This window comes from Parus major, chromosome Z, assembly GCF_001522545.3.
Source record: "Parus major isolate Abel chromosome Z, Parus_major1.1, whole genome shotgun sequence".
In the NCBI taxonomy this organism is placed as follows: Eukaryota; Metazoa; Chordata; class Aves; order Passeriformes; family Paridae; genus Parus; species Parus major.
Window position 1 is genome coordinate 69418401 of NC_031799.1, and position 20272 is coordinate 69438672.

The window sequence follows — 20272 nt, forward strand, 5'->3', positions numbered from 1 at the left end:
GATGCTTAATGTTTTCAGCTGTCACTGGAATTAATTTTAGCTTGTTGGGAGCTGAATTTTCTTTGCTTATGTGGTTGGCTTTGTTTGTCCTGCAAGGTCTTCCACAATCCTGTGGCTCTGTGCTCTGCCTGAATTATCTTTTCCTAGAGGAAATGATATCAGATTGCTCTTCCCTGGACCCAAAAGTGGTAGCTAGGGAAATCCCAGCATGTCTTTTCTGTGCAGGAAGAAAAAATTTCTGTGATTCTTTGGCATTAGCAAGGTGATTTGGAGAATGCTTTTTAAGACACACATGCTTCTTCTTTTGTGGCTTCCCTCAAATACAGGATGAGATTAAAACATCCAGTGTCACATGAAGCTGCTACTCTTTTGTAGATGACAGAGAAAATATTTCTTCAGATAACTGGCAGACACTGTGTGGAATGTAATGTTAAAAAACCCCAAACCAACAAACCCAAAGAGATAGCTTCAGGTTACACAGTAAGTTCAGAAATGCCAATACACTTATCTAGGGGTAGTTCACCTGCCTGCTTAAAGTGTGCAGCTTGTCCTTTTGTACCCTACCAGCACTGTTACTGCTTCTTGGATAGCTCCTGGTTCTGCAGTTCTTGTGGGGGATTTCAGCCCTCTCAGCACAAGATGCTGAGACAGTACAGGTTGGGAAAGGGCCTCATCCCTCATTGGCTCCCCTGCCTTTCATTGCAAATGTTATAAATCCTAAATCTCAACAGGTACATTACCTTTGTGATAATTTATGGATGTTGATGTTACATTGTAGTGGGCTGACCAAGCATCCACCCTGTCCCTTCACTCATTCCCTTTTGCCAGGGGATGGAGAGGAAAAAACTCAAAAGGAGGCAAAGGGACTCATGTGTTGAGATAATGGAGTTTATTAAGTAACACAAAAGCTGCCCATGTAAGCAAAGCAAAATAAAGGATTCATTCAGTACATCCCACTGGTGGGCAGGTGTCCAGCTGCTTCCTGAGAGGCAGAGCCTCAGCCTGGTTAATGGCCACTTGCAAAGACAAATGTCATAATCACTAACATCCCATCTTCTCCTCCTTTCCCTGAGCTTTTATTGCTGAGCCTGACATCATATGGCATGGGATATTCCCAAGGTCAGCTTCAATATCTCTATGTCCCCTCCTAACTTCCATCCCACCTCCAGACTCCTTGCTTTGGGACAGGGCAGAGGAAAGAGAGAGAAAACATCAGAGCTCACATCAATGCATCACATTGCTATGGGAAAAGGGACCTCCATCCCAGCCAGATGGGATGGAGGCATCAAAATGGGCTGGGGTGGGGTGACCATGGTTGGCAGACAGACAGACAGACAGACACCCAGCTGCTCTCTCCCCTTCCTCAGTGCAGCAGGGGAAAAACGAGATGGGAAAGCTCATAGATCAGTATAAAGACAAGGATATCACAAACTGATTACCATCATGGGCAAAGCGGACATGGCTTGCTGAAAATTAGTTTATCAGTGCCAAGTAGAAATTAAGAATGGTTAGAAACAAAGATGGGAGCTAAAAAAGCCTTTCCCATCACCCTTTCTACCCTTCATTTCTGACTCTACCTCCTCCCACCCAAGCAATGTGAAACAATAAGGATTGAGGACCGTCATCAGCTCATAACATTCCCTCTGACACTCCTTTCTCCTCACACTTCCTTCCTGCTCCAGGACAGGCCCTTTCCCTGGGCTGGAGTCCCTCAGATAAGCCCATGCCATGTGGGTCCTCTCCATGAGCCACAGTTCCTGACTGAGAATGAGCACTGGCACCTCTTCCCACACCCAAATATTCCTCACACCACAATGGAAGGAACACCATCACAACACCAACAAAAGTGGCCAATTTACAAACATGATAAAACTGCAGTCTTGGCCCTTCACAACACTGCAACAATAAAATATTCCCCACAATTATTCCGCTTTTCTGGGTGTTTCCAGTCCAAGTTTTGTCCACTGCTTCTCCAAGTCTTTATCTTAAATCCCTGACCAGATCCTTCCTATTCCTAACTGGAGGGGAAAAGCAGATCCAGGTGCCATTCTCTTGCTCTTCCTACTGCCTGGGGGAGGACATGAGGAAGTGAGGGGGTGAAGCCACCTCTAAGCTGAAAGGCCACGAGCAAAAATTGAAGGGGAAAATAGCAGCTCAGAAGGGGTCACCACTTCTGTACTTATTGATGGCATGGGTCCCAGTCTTGTGCTGGATGCTGGGACAGACACAGCCAAGTCCCAACAGAGTGGTGAGGACACATCTCAGAAGACATTTTAGTTTTAGAAGTCTTCCTGAGATCAGCAGGGCCAGAGTTGGTCCATTTGCTGTGGCACAGGACACTTAATCACAGGATTATACAGTATTTCAGCCCATGAAGTGGGAAGCACAGGTTTTCCTTCTTATCTTTGCTTCTCACTATCCTGCCCTTATTTTCAAGCAGTAATAAATTATTGTCAATTAAATTGAATTAGTTAAATGAAATTCATTTTCCCCAAGTCGTATCTGTTTAGCCTGCAACTGCAGTTGGCAAGTAGTGATCTCCCTGTCCTTATCTCAACCCATGAGCTGCTGCTGTTGCCTATTTCTTTCCCACCACCCTTTGGAGAAGGATGAGGGAGAGATCAGCAGGGTTGGAGGCCTGGCAGGCTGCCCTGGTCATCCCACCACACATATGAAGGTTTTTAATAATTTTCTACCCTTAGCAGTCAGTACTCTTTCTACTTAAGGTGACACCTTGGGGTTTTTTTTTTGTTATTTTGGGCTTGTATTTCCTGTGGTGCAGAAGGTTTTTGAAAACCCCTCTAGAAAATCCCCTGGGGACAGAATTCAGCAGCAGAACAGATGCAGAGCCCAGCACAGCAAGATCCAGGCATCTTTAATGGGATGAGTGTGTACATGATAAAAGAGAAACATGCTTGGCATTCCTTTCTGGGTTCAGGAAAAGTCTCTGATGAGGAGACAGTGCAGACCCAGGGAACATGGGGGTCCTGGATGGACCTTCTATAGGACAGTGTTAGATGGAGGGGTGCACAACCATGTGCTGCAGAAAACCTCTGAATTTGCTGCCACATCTTTAAAGCATTTTCTAAAATGCATACCCTACCCTTAAAAATTGTGTTTGCTTTGGCTGCCACAGCACTGATAAAAATGCTTCCAACCACATGCATGGCACACTAACTGAAGGACTAATTTTGTGTGTTTATCAGCTTTGGACAGGGCTGAGTGATTTAGTTTGAAATACCACTGCTTTATCACAGCTGAACCTGGACTCAAAGAATATTTAAAGAAATCTTTTGGTACTTCAGTAACCCAAACTCTTGCACCTTTGAAGCTAGATTGTAATAATTTGATATAAAGCAGCACTTGAGTTATTAGATAAAAGTACACAGACAGCCCTTGGAAGCATCCAAAAGCGTCCAGAAGCACCCAAAAGCATGATGTGTGGCCAAATGTCACCCAGCAGGGCAGGCTGTGTGGCACAGACACTTGAGACACTGCTCCAAGGAGCACCAAACCCAGGCACAGGCCTGGCTTATCTGCAGCCTGATGCTGTAGAGTGGCCAAACCAACACGTGGATGTTTTCATTTCAGTTTAAGGGTGGTTAGACTTATTCCTCATGGGCATAATACAAACCAAAGCTAAGTGCTTTAAGCAGTGGGATGATGAGGAGAGGAATTTTATGCTCTATGAAGAAGTGAGATCAATTTTAAGCAAGTTTAGGGATGTGCTGAAGGGTGGGCTTGGCAGTGCTGGGCTGGACTCAAGGGTCTTTTGCAACCTTGGTCATCCTGTCCAGTTCTATGAATCTTTTCTCTTATTTCTGTGTGTTTCAGACCCAGTGTTGGCTTTGGTAAGGAGCACTAATGTGTCCCAGGTTTTCTCAGCAAGACTACCCTTTCATCAACACAAAAGCTTTCCTGAAATTTTAACCTAAATTCATCATTTATTGTAATTCTTTGTTACCCACTCATTACTTAAAAAAAAAAAAACAAAAAAAACAGAAAGAGAGAGAGAAAGACAAGATATTTTTAAAATGCAGCTTTTAATATAGCTCTGAATAGGATTTAATTTGTTTTCCTATGTATTTTTTCTCTTCTCTCATATATTCATGCTCTTTGTTCTTTCCGGTCTTCTCTCTGTTTCATCCTACTTGAAATGGAACACGAAGAGGAAGAACACAGCATAAGAGCCATTTAAAATAATTAATCAATGTACTTAGTCTTCTAAAAATACTCATACAAAACCACCCCCTATAAAATAAACGTGTAACTAAAACAGTAATTTTCAATTCTAGGAAATGTTTTCATTAAGGCTAAATATTAATTATGCTGTTATTAAAATAAATCAACAAGAGATTCATGAATTTATTTGTCCTCATATAGGGATTTATTGAAGAACTTGCAAGCAAGGACAATGAAATCATTACCATAAATAAAATATTATTAAAAATGTAACACAAGTATGAAGAAATTTAAAATGTCAGGTTTGTAGAGAAAGATGATAAAATTTTTCCTTAAAATATTTCCTTTCTTTGATCACTTCTTCTATCAGGATTACAAAAAAAAAATCCAGATTGTGAACCTAAATAATACTTCTTTCTATTGCCATCAGTGAAATACTTGAGCTGGACTTTGTCCTTACCAAATAGAGAGATTATTGCCGTTTCTCTGTGGATATCCACCTCACCTACAGTCCCACTATGCATTTTCCCAGGGCTTTTTGCTGGGATTGGCTTCAGCTGTAGAGCAAACAGAATCATCCAGGTGGCCACAAACGGGTGGTTGCTCCCCAAATGCTTCCTGCTGGCCCCGGGTGGCTTCTGGTGTCATCAGGGCCCCTGTTTAACCACATGTATGGCTGGGAGGGCATGTTTGTGTTTCATTTGTACAGACATGATGAGCTCCTTCTCAGGGTTTGTCTGCTGTAAAACTGGAAATGTGTCATGCGCTATTACCCAAGCAAATGTAATGCCCCCAGAATAAATATGCCCTGCGAGCTCGCAGGCTGTAATTGATGGAAAAACAGGTGTTCCCCCTTATCCTCTGTGATTGCCTGCCCATATGGCCTCTTTTATGCCATCCTCCAATTGCTCTGTAGTGCTGGCTCCTGCAGAAAAAGAAATAGTGCTACTGTAAAGGAGTGGGTTTCAAGAGTGTTCATCGGTCCAGAGCCAAATTAAATACAAGCAGCACAGCCCTTTTTGGTATTTAACTAATTAAACTGCAGCAGCCACCACAAGCACTTCAGGCATCAAGCTGCATTTCCAGCTACTCTCGTTTTGAAACGTGGTGCTCTGACTTAGCAAATTAAAGCCACATATAACACAAATTCCCATTTGAATGGTGTTAACATCCTCAAATTGGACCCTCCAAATAGAATTAGTAAAATAATATCAACTCCTGGTTGGTTTTATACTCTACAGCCCGAAGTTTTATGTTGAAAAAAACATTTAGCTCCCAGCAGCTGTGTAAGACCTACAGGCCTTCTGGTGTTAAAACCAGGAAGATTTTTTTGGAATGAGGTTGTAGTGGTTTAGGTTTGAAATCTGGGAAATTTGAGTTTCCCAGCTAACACACCGAAGAGTGTAGTGGGTTTAGCACTGGCTAAAATCACCAGTGCACCTACTAGAATTATTTGCTCATTTCCTGCAGGCAGAAATGTCAGTGTCTTATAGAAAACCATAACAGTTTTTCTACAAGATTTTGTTCTCCTGGGTGAATGCACATGGGGGAGAAATAAAAGAAGAAAAGTGGCTTCATCTTAAGAGATGAAGGCTGGTGATATTCAGCAGCCAAAATACTTAGTCTACTAAGTCTACTACGTCTAACTGAGTTGAATGTTGATCCCTGTGCATTGATCTGTTCCTCCCAGTATGTGTCTCTGTCTCTGCATCATTCTTTCTTTCACAGCAAGGCTTGCAGGGGACAGGAGAAATCTCTGCTTCGCTTGTCCATGGTGGTGGAAGGTTCCCAGTGTCAAGACCTGGTGTTATCGCTCTCTGTCAACCCAGCATGTGTGCAGGGAGTCAGTAGCATGTTCAGGGTATGTTCCCCCTGCTCCCTAAACACGCATCTTTTGGTTTCTCACAGGAGAAGTTTTATTGTTTACCCACCAAGAACTACCTAAATTCAGTTTACATATTGAAAGCAAGCTCTGTGATTAGACAAAATATGCTTGCCTTGATCTTACAAAACCAAGTGGGCTGATCAAGATATGACATCAGAGATTAATCTTCTGTCTGGCTTTTATATTGTCACTGATCTAAAAGAAAATGTCACTTCATAATACCTTTCTTCATCCAAAATATGCTTGCAACAAAACAAGGTGATGAAATGGTGGCATCCTCCTGAACCCTTTTGAATTTTTTGCAAGTAAACAAGGTGATTTTACCTACCTTTGGTTTTCCATATGCCCTGCTCCTGTTTATCTCTGCTTTTTTCTTAATTGCCTCAGCAAGAAGACAGCTGCTCCTCTTCCACAAGGTGTACAAAGAAGAAGAAGAAATGCATCTTTCTCACTTTATCCCCTCCTGGGGTGCTTTCATTTCTGTGACAGCTTTTTCAATTCACAGTTTGCAGAGTTTTGTGCCTGTGCTTCCCACCCTGTAACATAAATAGGGCCCTGGCCACAATTGAGAGGTGCTGGAGCTCCTGAACCCTTCCAGCTTTCCCCTCTGCGCTGTTCTGACTGAAGGGATGGGTTTGTTGGATGTCAGTGTGGATGTGGTGAAGCCACAGGGTAGCAGCTGCAGAGAGTGATGCCCACACCGTGAATAGATAGTCTGGGGAGATGCCATGGCAGCCAACAGAGAGCTGGGCTCAAGATTATGGACTTGAACTTTGAATAAGGATTACTAAGTTTAAATAAGTTTAAATAAGTTTTAATAAGCAAAGCTGGTTTTGGCTTTTCAAAACCAGCCTGTCTCCCCTTTTCATCGACAAATCTTAGAAGGATCAGAAATGTGGGTACAAAAACACAGCTACAGCCTCAGAAGTTTGCATGCCTTTTGACAATAAGAGAGAAAGATCCACTCAGTTAAACTCCTGGTCCTTGTAACTTAGGATTTAATCCTTGGTGTAACATGCTGTATTGATGTCTTACCTATGTGCAAAGGAATATTTTGTACTAGGTCTACAAGGACATATTTCTACTTGGGAAATGTAATGATTCCCACTGATCTACCACACACTGAAAAAAAACTGGCACCATATCCTTACTGGGATGTGGATCCCCTGGAAGCAGGTCTACCTTGAATTTCATGTTAAACTGAAGTTATAATGAAGAAATAATATTTTAATAATCAGCCTTGTGCTTGTTTCTGATCTTATGCTCAGGCAAAATACCACTGGGTGCAGTAGGGACTAAATAAATATTTCACTGATAAACAACAAGCCTAAATTGTTTATGAAGCATAAAACAATTATCTTTGACTCCACCTGATGCTGCTGAGCAAGCTGTTCCCATTTATTATGCTATTATTAGATGGGAATGTAGTGCATTGGACAGCATCTTTCCTGAATGGATGACATAACCAAATCCACGTAGCACAGACTCATTCTCCAGCACAATTCAGAACTCTGTACACAGCCCATCATCTTGCATGGGAGGATTTCTTTAAAACCAGACATATGTGAATGAATATTAATTTAGAAAAGAGTGCCTAGACTTCCAAAACACTCCTGGGGGTGTAAGTGTTCTGACCACTACTTAAAGACTTCAGGATAAATTGTAATTATACGTACATATGACCCTGATTTCATCTCTATATGGAGACTCAATTCTGCTGAGTTCCTTAATATAAAATGCAGTAAAAAAGCCATGCCAACTTGCAGTCTCAGTGATGAGAAATGAGAGGTAAAAAGCACTTTGTGTTTTGAGTAGAACATTGCTGGTAACACTCATACAGGAAAAACCCACATGGAATCAGAAATTACTTGGTGAGATGGCCACATTTAAATAAAGCCTCAGAAAAAATTCTAAAAATGGAACAGAGGGATCTTTAAGGCATCTGTCCAGGAAAGTGAAAAAAAGGCATTTTTGGCAGTGAACACTGAGAAAATCAGGCAGAGAATAAAACAAATTAAAATGAACAGGAACCACATGTCCTGGTTGCTGCCTTGGCTTTGGTGAATCTTGACCTGTCACCACACCATGTTGCAGAAAGCAAACGTGGGTGAGCAACAGGATGGTGCTGTAGTGCCATTTTATCAGTGTTCTATTCTATATCAATATTTATTGATATTCTCTTGTCGTTTCCAGTATACTTACTAGACACTCCCCCTTTCCCCCCTCTTAGATCCATTCATATTCCTGCTATTTGAGGCTCCTACTCTTATGGCAGAGCAGTGGCAGAGATTACAGCCTCCTGATCCCTGTGGGTCCATGGAGATACCCAGAACTATATCCCCTCTGGCATGGTGATGCCTGGGGCTGAAACGTGGGACACTGAAACACTGATCTTTTAAAATGCTTTCCTCTCCTCATTGCTTCATATTTATGTTTTGGTTATTTTCCCATTTTAGAAGCCAATGAAGAGCAAGGCAGGCATATCTGTCACTCCATAATAAATGGAAGGAAGCCTGGTACTGAAGCACAGATCTAAAACCAGCTTGCTAAAATTTGTAATTAAAAAGTTGGAACAATCAGGGAATTAAATACACTGCACAGTAAAGTGAAGATGCTAAAAGGTTCAGTTTCTGAGGCAAAGGGCATTTAGAAAACATCAGGAAACTTTTAGAAGCATTTTCTAGTAGGTGAAAATACAGTGAAATGGTAGAGGGAAAGTTAGATAAAACTGAAAGAGCTGGGGAAATGCAAATGCAAAATGAAAATGTGGAAATAAGTGTTAACAAATTAAAGCAATTGCTGAAAAACTACAATGTGCAGACCACCGGGTGCGACTGAAATTATTTTTAAATGAGAAATTGTACAAAATTAGTAACTGTTCTTGAGGATAAACATATTTGCCCACCATCATCAGGGTGGGCAGGGTGTCCATTAAAGCAGCGCCTCTGTGGTGTGTCAGAGGTGTCGGGGGACACTGCGCTGTAATCGTGCTGTGCCGCCCAGTGGGTCCCCGCTTACAAACCCAATTGAACAAAAAATGCTGGGCTCGCCTGGCTCTGCCCTCGCACCGAGGCGAGAGGGGACCCGGGCTGGGGGCGGAAAACCCACCGGCGACGGGATGGGTGCGAGGGGCGGGCGGGATCCGCGCTCCTGCCTCACCTCGGGCTCGGTCTTACCCATCACCTGCGGTAATAGGAAAGATCGCACACCGCCACCGGCCCGGCGCCCCACCACCCTCGGGGACCAGATCCCCCATCCCCCGTCCCGCCGAGCCGCCGCCACCCCCGCCATCCCCTCCCCGTCCCCCGAGACCCGCCGGGCTTCGCCCCCGCGCCCCCGTCTCCATCCCGCTCGCTTCCGCGCCCCCCCGGGAATCACCCCCCCCCGGCTCGGGGGCCAGGTACACTTGACGTCAGGATGGCTGTCGTCGTTTTGACGTGTAAACACTCATTTCCATTCCGGCTCCGGAGGGTCTGTGAGCCTCGGGCAGCCGCGCCGGCAGGCAGGCAGGCAGGGAGGGCTCCGCTCCGCGCTATCGCGTAGCAACGCTGCGCCGCATCCCGCCCGCATCCCGCCCGCATCCCGCCCGCATCCCGCCCGCATCCCGCCCGCATCCCGCCCGCATCCCTCCCGCGTCCCGCGGCCATGGCCGGGCGGCGCTGGGCCGGACGGTGCGCGGCCCTGGCCGTACTCCTGGCAGCCTGGTCCCTGCCCCGAGGAGGCAGCGCCGGAAGGCTCTTCCTCAACGAGTGGGCAGCGGAGATCCCGGCCGGCCCCGATGCTGCCAGAGCTATTGCGGACGAGCTGGACTACGACCTGGTGGGGCAGGTACGGCCGGGAGGGGGACAGCCGCTGCCGTGCATCCCGCGGGATGCTCCGCGACGGAGCTCTTTCCCCACCCCGCGAGGCTCCTTCCGTCCCTTCTCCCTCAAACTTGTGCCCGGCTGCCGCCCGCGGGGCTCGGGGGAGTTTACAGCTCCCGGTCCACACCGCAGCCTGCCAGGGTCCGGGTCCTTTCCTGGCGCCCGGCCAGGGACGGCTCTTTCAGAGGGAACGGGGCAGGGAGACTCGTCTCTTCCCCAGGGGACAGGGCGGGGACCTCGGGCTCTCCTTGACGGGAACGGGCAGGACGCTCCCGTTCTCCTTGGCGGGGCTGGGCAGGGTCGGGAGGGGGGTCCGGCTCTCCCTGGAGGCGTCCAGGGAGGGCAGCTGCTCTTCCTAAAACCGGAGAGTCAGGAGGGGCTCTCCGCTCTCCCCGAGGAGACCGGCCGGGCACCGCGCTGTGCCACAGAGGACCGGGCAGAGCTCCCGGCTCTCTCCCGGCACTCCGGGCAGGAGGAGGAGGGCGCGGGTGGTCCCGGCCCCACGCCGCCTCCCTCCCTGCCGGCTCCATCGCCATCGCGGGGCTTCTCTCCAGCCATCCCTCGGGCGCTTTTTTGGGATGCCGTGACGTCAGCGTTGTCAGGGATGAGTAACCGCCGTGAGGGAGCAGCTTCGTCTCACCTCCCGGCGAGGGTCCTGTGCCGGGCACGGTGTCCCCCAGCGCTGGGACCCTGCTGCCCCCGGCCCGGCCCCGTGGTCGGGGTCGCGGTCAGCTCCCCTCCGTGCTGTCCCTCTGTCCGCCTGCCCATCCCCTCGTTAGGGCACGGCTTGTTCTCCGCACTCCCAAAACCATTGGTGTGATCCCACCTCTGAGGGTTTAGTCCTTCTGCTTTTGCAGCCAGTACATTTGCCCCCAGAGCTGCCAAAGGGCCCATCCTTAGGGGAGCGGGGTGCTCAGAGTCAGCGGGGTGCACCTGGCTTGCCCGGTGGCTGGCTGCTGAGGAGTGAAAATGCTGCTACAGTGGGTGCCTGTGCGACCCAGCCCCGCAGTGAGGTTTCTGAAGCCGCACAAAGCTTTTCACACCTGCCCAGCTGAAACCCGGTAAAAGCAGATAAAACTTTTGTTTTATCTGTGCACAGTGTGCACGACCTGCCCACTGAAATGTGCCGAGGTGTGTCCATGAGTGTTGTGGTCACTAGTACAGGTGCTGTGTAACTTGGGTACTGTAGCAGTAATGACTGCACTTGAGTAGCCCAAATGAAATTACTCCTCCAGCTTCTTTCAGCAGCACACAGGCTGAGAGAAGCACTTGTTACTTGAAAAGTGCTTCCTTGTTTGGATTAAAATATCTAGAGGCTAGTTTCTTTCTCTTTTGTCTTTCAGGCAATGTGAATTCTTCCATCTTTTTATTGTTGGTACTTGTTCACAGTGGGGAGATACCTCCTAATAATTAAAGCATGCCTGTGTTTTACAGATTGGATCCCTGAAAAACCACTACTTATTCAGACATAAGACTCACCCAAGACGGTCCCGAAGAAGTGCTATTCATATCACTAAGAGACTTTCTGATGATGAGCGGGTAAGTGTTAATTTATTTTTATTTTTATATTTTTTATATTCTGCCTCCTTACCGCCAGCTTCGTAAGGAGGTCACAGGCAGGCCTTCCTCATTTTGCAAGTCTAATATATTCAGCTATACTTGTGCTGAATAATACTTAACTATTCTGTCATTCACAGGCAGAATCTGACCCTCCCTTACCACATATTTTTACAAGAGTTTCCAAATTAAGATTTAGAATATGCAGCACCAGAATTTCAGATGTTGATGTGCCACTGATGAAAATGTGAACAGGGAACCAAGGGGCTGGATTCAAAGTAAAAATCCATAGATACACTAAGTTTAATTAGGCCACGTCTGTGCAATTACCATCTGAATTAGGTTTGATTTAAAGTGACTGAATATTAAGTAAAAAAAAAAAAAGAAGTAGGAAAAAAGGGCTGAGGTTCTGCTGGATTGGCTTCTACAACAAGCTAAAATCCCTTCTCAAAGGATCCATCAGACATTCCAGAGCTGCAGTCTTTTGTTACAATGATATGCCACTGCAATCAGAGAACAGACAAACTGGGGAGCCAAGGTACGACCCACTGGTGAGGCAGACTCCTTGTTTGTCTGGCTTTATTTCAGAGAGCAGCACTTCTCTGTGTAAGCATAATGAAAAACTGGGGTGCATGACAAATTTAAAGAGCAGACCAGAAAGCTGTCAGCCTCTCTTACAAACTGTTTTCTGGGAAATGTCACAACAACAACATTTGATTTTAAGATCAACATTGTTGCAGCAATCATTGTGACAATATGAGCTGTCCAAACCATGAAGTAACCTAGTTGTCAAAATGAGCAAATTATCATATAAGGACAATTCACTTCAGAATGAGTAATCTTCTATCTGGAGGTTTTAGATGCAAATGTCAACTAGGAGGAAATATTCTGTGTGGCAAGACAGAGTGTTTGTTTTGCCTGTTTTATTTTAAAACTGTATAGTATCATCTATTTCCTTGCAAACATGAGCTGGTTTAACAGTTAAAGTTAAAATAATCCTAACTTGGGAATGTTCAAACCTGCAGATTCAATCTAAACTAGTTCCAATTTAATTATCCAATTATGCCTACATAAGATGACAAGATGTCATACATTGCAGTATGATGCTCAGGATCAGAGTTTTGGGTGCAGTCTCTCTTTTTTTTGGACTTACTGCATCAAATTAATCTGTTATGTGGAGAAGAATGAGAATGTTCAACACATCACATTCTAAAATTCTAGCAGAATGGAAGTGATTGTATTATGTTGCTACCAGACATTATTACATCCTTGCATTCTTAGATTCAAAGTGCTGCAGGTGATTTGCTAAATTTATTCCAATTTCCATTTTATTTACCATCCAGTATGCAAATTAAGTCTGTGAATAAATGAGATGTAATTATGCATTATGTAAGTGTATAAACACAAAGCAATCATGTAACACTGTTTAGTTGCACAGGGACCTTTGCTCTAAAGAGCTGCTCTTGTTCAGCAGCAGCCTAGTTAAAAAGATTTAGATTCAACCTTTAAAAAGGGAGAGAAAAGGGAATCCTGTTTTTGTTTGTATAACACCTTCATGAATTTCACGGTATGTTACGTGTGAAAGCTGTGGTAAAACTTGGCTCTAATCTGAATATTTATCTGCTTCTTATAGTGTTTGTTGTAAAACAGAAAAAGGCTGTGAATACATTGAAGGGATATAATTATCTGGTTACCTAACTTCTTCTAGTATTTGCACTAGTTTCCAAATCTACTTTCTTGCAAGTAAACTTGAGTTGAGATGTTTTTTTACTGCTTTATGTATCAGTGATTGGAGATTTGGCATGGGGCCTTTAGCTTTTGCTGGAGATGGATGGTTGGAACCTCATCCAGCTGCCGAGTGACAAACATTTGGCTGGTTTGCCTGACATATGTGCTTGGGAGTTTCAGCTCATTTCCCTTCAGTGCACTTGCTCACCATGAAAAAAAAATAACAAGCATGGAAGTTTTCAATTGCTAATTACTGTTGGGTGGTGAAGAGGTCAAGCTTTGCTGTGGGGAGGGAAGAGAGATAGAGGTAATTGTTCCAACGTGTGCACAAGTATGTATGGCCTGAGATATGAAGCATAGTTTAAAATACCTATGCTTTTATGGGTATATTCATCTTCTACGACCAAGGTTTGTAGCGGCTTTAGGACTAAATACATAGCAAAGAGAATCACAAACATGCCTAATGCAGCTACCATTTTAAAGGATTTATGTTCTTGTAGTGAATTTTCATTAGGCTTTCATTAGAAAATTGCATTTTAATCAAATCATTCATTTTAATCATAACTTCTGAGTCATTATTATCCCATACGTGACGATAGATGTCAGGATCACAAAGCTGTTCAATCACAGTAGATAAAAGGAACGGAATCTATTCACAGCTTGAAAGTGAAAGATTAGATCCAAAGCACCCTTCATGTGAGGCTTGTCACAGGACCTTGGCAATCTTACCAAACCTGAGTTTGCTTTTCCTGCCTGGAATTTGGGATGAAAAGGACGAACTATGTCTGCATCAAAGTGACCATACAAGGATCAACTATGGATAATGTTTTATTCCCTTTCCAAAAGGAGCACACAGCACAGAGAGAGGCATCATCATCATCAGAATTTCATTTGAACTGGGTTCAGTAATACATTCAAGGGTGATACACACTTAAAATACAACCTAGTGCCTTAGAGACTGCTGTGTCTGTGCACAAAGGCTCGTTTGATGCTTTATCAAAGCATGCTGAAGCATTTTGGCTTCTAGTTGCCTTAAGTGGAATTATGCCAGTGATGAGGTTAGTCTAATATTCATTGCTTGCTAATTGACCACTCTTCAAAACACTGCTAGGAAGGAGATTTGGAGGTCCAGCTGGTCTGTGAGTAACAGCATTGATATGATTGCTAGACTGAAGCCAGATGTAATATTTCTTCCTTCCTTTTCACTCCCAATAGAGAGTTAATAAAAGGTAAGTAGCAGGAAGAAGCAGGCCATGGTTTTCCTTGTTTCAGTAAGCACCATTGCTTAGATGACCTTCTAGCCATACTACATGGTTTTACTCAATGTGAAAACCTGCCTTGTGTCACTCACAGGAGATTTTTATTAATGTGTACTTAAGGATTTTCTGTTAATTGATTCTACAGTATTTTGATTTCACCAAGTTCTCCTCCCTAAATCTCACTGCACTACAGTTTAAATAATCCTCTTTTCTGTACCAAATGTTCCTTATTTTGCTTCAGGCACCAAAATTTCTCTGTGTGACAAAATACTTATACTCTAGGTTATACCTTTATACTCTAGGTTGAGAAAGACCCAAATTAAAGAGGTTCACTTGTCATATTTTTACAAATAATTGTAGGTGTCATGGGCAGAGCAGCAGTATGAAAAAAAACGAACCAAGCGTGCCTCAGTGAGAGACTCAGCAGAAAGTCTTTTCAACGACCCCATGTGGAATCAGCAGTGGTATCTGGTAAGATTTTATTGCCTTGTGGAGCTGGGGAAGGTGGTTATGCCATCAGCTGCATTATTTTATCAGTATCAGAGTGATTGCACTGAAGGGAATAAATGAAGATTCCCTTTCGTTTTACAGTGTCCGCTGTAAAAATGAGTGAATTCTGTGCATAACATTTTCAGGAAACCTTCTCTCTTCTGTGGGGTGTTGCTTCAACAAAGATTCTAGATGCCAATTCAGCTGCTGTTTAGTATGGGGGGGGAGTGATTTCACAAATTCATAACTGGTAAAATCCACTTTAATGATGATTTTAAAATATTTTCTCTTTTTGTGTAAGAAGTCCATTACCATATCTGAAGCTGGCCATGTATTTCTTTATTAAAATTGGTAATGCAGAATATATACACCAGATGAAAACAGAAGCATCTGCATGCAAGTGACAAGCACCTTCAGCCACCTGGACTAGGATTTATATATTAGAGAGTCTCTAAAGCTCAATCACATGCTCAAAACCTCAGGAAAAAAAATTTCCAGGGCTCCACTGTTTCTGTCTGCATGTGCCAATTGAGAAATACAGTTGATTATTTAGATTTTTACATGGTTTCTCCCAAGAGCCTGTGTTTCTGTTGTGCATCTAGCTGTACCTTCAGTTTAGGATTCATTGCTTTCACTCAGACTAGGGATGGGATTAAAGGCAGGTATAACAAATCAAAGAGAAAGGTCAAGCACAAATGGGGTCTGGGTGGCTGGAAATACTTTTCCTGAGTTCATCCTAGAGAAATCATACCAAACTCTAGGCTGCTTTCCTTCATTTCAGCTAAGGAAGGTAAATTGTAGACCACGTAGCACAAAATATTTCCATGAAGATTCCTGCAGAGTTTTTCAAACAGAAAAATATTGTTATCTGTAACAATATTTCTTTTCTTTGAAGCAGAATGTCTCTTTGCTTCCTTGTCTGTATCCAAAAAAGCAAGATATTTCCAAGATGTCTGTATTAGACAAATACACAGACACATGCAGGATTCATAAAAGCAGTCTGGAGGAAAAAAAACCCCAAAACCTGGCAATGTTCTTCTGTCCCAGCGATGTAGTTCCTTTTTCCACCTATTTATGGTTTTCACTACTTTTCCCTCTAGTTTTCATACATGAGAAAAAAAAACTATGCTATTTACCCTTGCTCACAATGCACATTGAATTTTTCTGATTAAATGTATAAATGTGTTAGAGATTTTCTTCCAAAATACGTTTTTTGCCTTGCAGTGAATAACTGACTATTACCTTATTTTTATGATTTGATGGCAACAATTTTAGCTCCAGTGTACCTCCACACATCACCAGGAAAAAATATTATTTTTATATGGATTCAAGAGAACGAAGCTTGAAATCTCAAATAATTTCCTAAATGGAAGCAGTCAGGTATAGAGAGCAAAAAACGAAAGAAATCTCATCCTTATAGCAAATTTATTTTCCTAAGCCTTGTATTTTATGCAGCATCTCTTTGGAAACAAAGACATAAACAAACCTGCTGTCAGCTAATGTAATTGTGCACAGAGAAACAGAAAGAAAGTGCTTCTTTTTGCATCTGTGCTTTTATGGGGCTGCAAGCATGTTTTCTAAATTAGATGTATGTACTGATCATTTAGTATTATAGGGGGAAAATGACCCATTTAAGAGATACTCTTCAAAAAACTTGCTGCAGAAGGCTATACATGATTCATACTTCCAGCTGATTTACCAGAGGAACAGCAATGAGGGTAGTAAAGAGAAAATTGTGATTCAACACTGTTGTTCCCAACCAAACAACTACCTTAATTGTTTTACCCATTAATTATTTTGCTCTGGCTAACTTTAACAACCAAGGAGGAAATAGACTTGGAGGAAATCCAGCTCACTGCACTGCAGGCACTGCCTTGGCTCCTCATCAAATGGAAAGAACAAACATTGGCAGGTCTGATTATTAACCCAGTGTTCCAAGGTCCATGGGTGCATCCCCACCACTCCCTTCAGTGTCTGCTGCCTGCTTACCAAAAATACAAGATGGTTTTTGTTCAGAAGTTGTCTTCAGGGATATTCAGGCAGTGGGGTAAATCTTTCAGCGCCGCAAGTATTTGATGAAACTCATTTTTGTTTTGTGTTTGCAAAATTTGAGCAAATACAGAAGTTAAAGCTGAGATTGTTCACAGCATCTTTAAAATATGACTTTGGACCTGTTTAGTAGAAATGGATAAAATGTTGATATATTTTAACCCCCTCTGTCCCACAGCAAGATACAAGAATTACTCCTTCCCTGCCCAAACTGGATCTCCATGTTATTCCTGTGTGGCAGAAAGGATTTACAGGCAAGGGAGTTGTCATCACAGTCCTAGATGATGGACTGGAGTGGAATCACACTGACATCTATGCTAACTATGTAAGTTTGAGCATTAGAGTGCTATAGAATATATCAATCAGTCGTAAATTTGATAAACAGACACTCTTCCCCAGCTCATTGTGTGTTCTGTAAGTCAGCTCCTGCAGTACAGAGACTGAAATATTTGCCTTAGGCATGGTTTGAAACCTGGTCTGTGTCACAGGAAGCTGAATGTCACTTATCAATGGTAGCAGGGTGGATATTTTGTTGTTTTGTTTTTCCTTCAGTAGATTTAGTTCCCAGACACATTTGTATGTAGTGGTTTAATGCTAAATTATTAAAGCTCCATGAAAAAGTTATGGAATTGTTAATGGCCATCAAGTTCTACCAGCTTGATTGCTGCCTATATGAGGCATATCAAGTAAATAAATACAGACTCTAGAACCCATTTTGTTAGCAATTTAGAAATGTCTTTCCTAGTTGTCTGAATTAATTCTGCTTTTCTTTTTTCACATGTAGGACCCAAAGGCAAGTTATGATTTCAATGACAATGATCATGATCCCTTTCCTAGATATGACCCAACAAATGAAAACAAGTGAGTAGGTTCATAATTGTCTGAAGAGAACAAAACATTACACTGTTAGTTTCTGTGTTAGAGGATACAAGTGGAGAAATTTCTGTGTACATCTCCTCTGGCAATTATTTTATAAGAGGAAAAGTTTGTGTAACAGAATCACTGGATGGCTGAGCTTGGAAGGGAATTCTGGAGGTCATCTGCACAAGGAGGAGCTTTAAAGCCTGCTGCCCAGGATGATGAGGATTGGCTTTTGAATACTTGCAAGGAGGGAGAGGCCACAACCTCCCAGGACAACCTGTGGTGGTGCTCAGTTGGCCTCAATGTTAAGAAGTGCTGTTGGAAATTCAGAAGGAGCCTCCTGTATTCCAGTTTGTTATATTCTCATATAACATTGGCATAAGCACTGAAAATTCCCAGATGAAGCATTTCATAACTGTAATCTCCCTATTATGTCCTGAATTTCTTCATGTCTTTGTACATGTAAGGGGCTGATGTGTTTCTGCAAGATGAAGGGAATGATCTATTCATGCGTCTCTGTGTGTTTCTGGAATGAGACCTCCCAAAGTATATTTTTATATCAATTCTCTTCTTTGCACTGGGAATTAAAAAAAAAAAAAAAAAGTCTCTTGATGGGTCTGTTAGACCTGAGCACATCCATCATAGCCCTGTTACGGATTTTGTCCATAAGAAAGAGAACAAGAGGGACCTCCTTAGAACCTGGTACACAAAATAGTCAATTTTTAAAACAAATTAGGATGCCACTACTCAGTACAGATAGCAAGAAACTGATGCATTGGTCCCCTGTTTCCTATCAGACAGTACAGAAGCATTTACAACACAAATCATTGTATGAGGGGGAAAAAAAGAAAAATCAGTCGGAGGATAAAAAAACCCATGAGAAAGACATTAGAAAAATGGCATTTTTACTTTGTTACAGTGTTATTTTAGAGAAAGAAGCCATTATCCTCTTGTTATGATGTCATTATCTCTTAAATCTACCTGTATTGCCTCTAATCTTTATTAATAAGTAAATGGAATTCAGCCCAGAAGCGCTGAAGCATGTCATTGAATAACAAGCTGTAGCATTACGTAATACAACACTCTTACCTTGAGACTTATAGGAAAGCTTTCTGTATTGAGGAATTAGAATCACCTGTGGGGGGGAAAAAAATAAAAATAATTGCATAGAAAATCTTTTGTTACATGAAAAAAATAGCAATGGGGATACTTTGAAGGCTCACTTTCTGGAATCCTAAATGAATGCAGTCATTAAGAAAAAAAGTTTCTAAATGTGTGATTAAAAAATACTTGTATCATATTTCTGTCTGAAGACAACTTCTTAGCCCCATAATTTTATGTTGCTTTTTCACTGTACAAAAATACTGGTATCTACAGTGAGATTAAGAGAAGTATTTATCTTCTCATGAAAATGTTCCTTTGAGCATTAAATAGGCAAAATTATATTTAACGAAGTTTAGGTGAAATAAGTATTTTTGTATCATGTAGCTACAACTCAAAAGCTTTTCAATAGCTGCATTTCATCTCTTGAAAGGAAGAATTCAAACAAATCAAGGTCCTTGACGAGTCTTTCTGTATAACAAACAGCAAAGCCGTTATGATGTGTTCTTTATTCTTGCTGTATTTATTCAGGCATGGGACACGGTGTGCAGGAGAAATTGCCATGCAAGCCAACAACAGAAAATGTGGAGTTGGAGTAGCCTACAACTCCAGGGTTGGAGGTAAGGAAACAAAAATAAGTAGATGTCTAATATGAATGGAAAGGAGACAGATGCTGAGTGTTGCCAGATACCATTAATCTGAAATATGAATGATTGGTCATTCTCAGAAAACATTTATCTTGCAGTATTATAAGTTTCAAAATCCTGTCTGGCAACAGTGCTGAGTGATGCCTGTATATGACAAGATTTCTTTAATAAAGTCTGGAATTTGGTTATGAATAGATAGATAGATAGATAGATAGATAGATAGATAGATAGATAGATAGATAGATAGAATATATAACAACAGCAGCAACAGTATAGGCAGGGATGATGATGATTATGATAATTGCAATAAAACTAGTTATCATCTTGTTAATAACATTAATAATAAAAATATTAACAACATCAACAAAAATAATAGCAACAACTTATAATTTACCTAGAGTTAAGACATCTTTTAAGGAATGAAGGACTAATTACTTACTATTGCTTATCCAGGGGAGGAGAGGGATTGAGTAGAGTGAAAGTAGGAGTACACAAAGTTTTACCCATCCATAATTGCAGCATATTGTTCCCTTTTACACAATCACATTTGAAAGGTCATGTCAGTCAAGTTATGCAAACAACTGCCCTTTTTGTTTCAACAACTTCCTTCTCTAGTGTCTAGTAACCATATGTTAAATTTGAAAACAAGTA

General features: G+C 42.4%; 1 protein-coding gene across 1 annotated transcript in view; it reads left to right on the top strand.

Annotated features, from left to right (window-relative positions):
- Positions 1-9536: 9536 nt before the first annotated feature.
- Positions 9537-20272, top strand: part of PCSK1 (proprotein convertase subtilisin/kexin type 1) — a 28407-nt gene continuing 17671 nt past the window's right edge. Inside the window, exons 1-6 of the mRNA XM_015615264.1 lie at positions 9537-9895; positions 11365-11469; positions 14835-14945; positions 17191-17337; positions 17797-17873; positions 19506-19594. Of these exons, the coding sequence (XP_015470750.1) occupies positions 9713-9895; positions 11365-11469; positions 14835-14945; positions 17191-17337; positions 17797-17873; positions 19506-19594 (712 nt within the window). The 5' untranslated portion in view covers positions 9537-9712. The remainder of the gene's footprint in view (positions 9896-11364; positions 11470-14834; positions 14946-17190; positions 17338-17796; positions 17874-19505; positions 19595-20272) is intronic.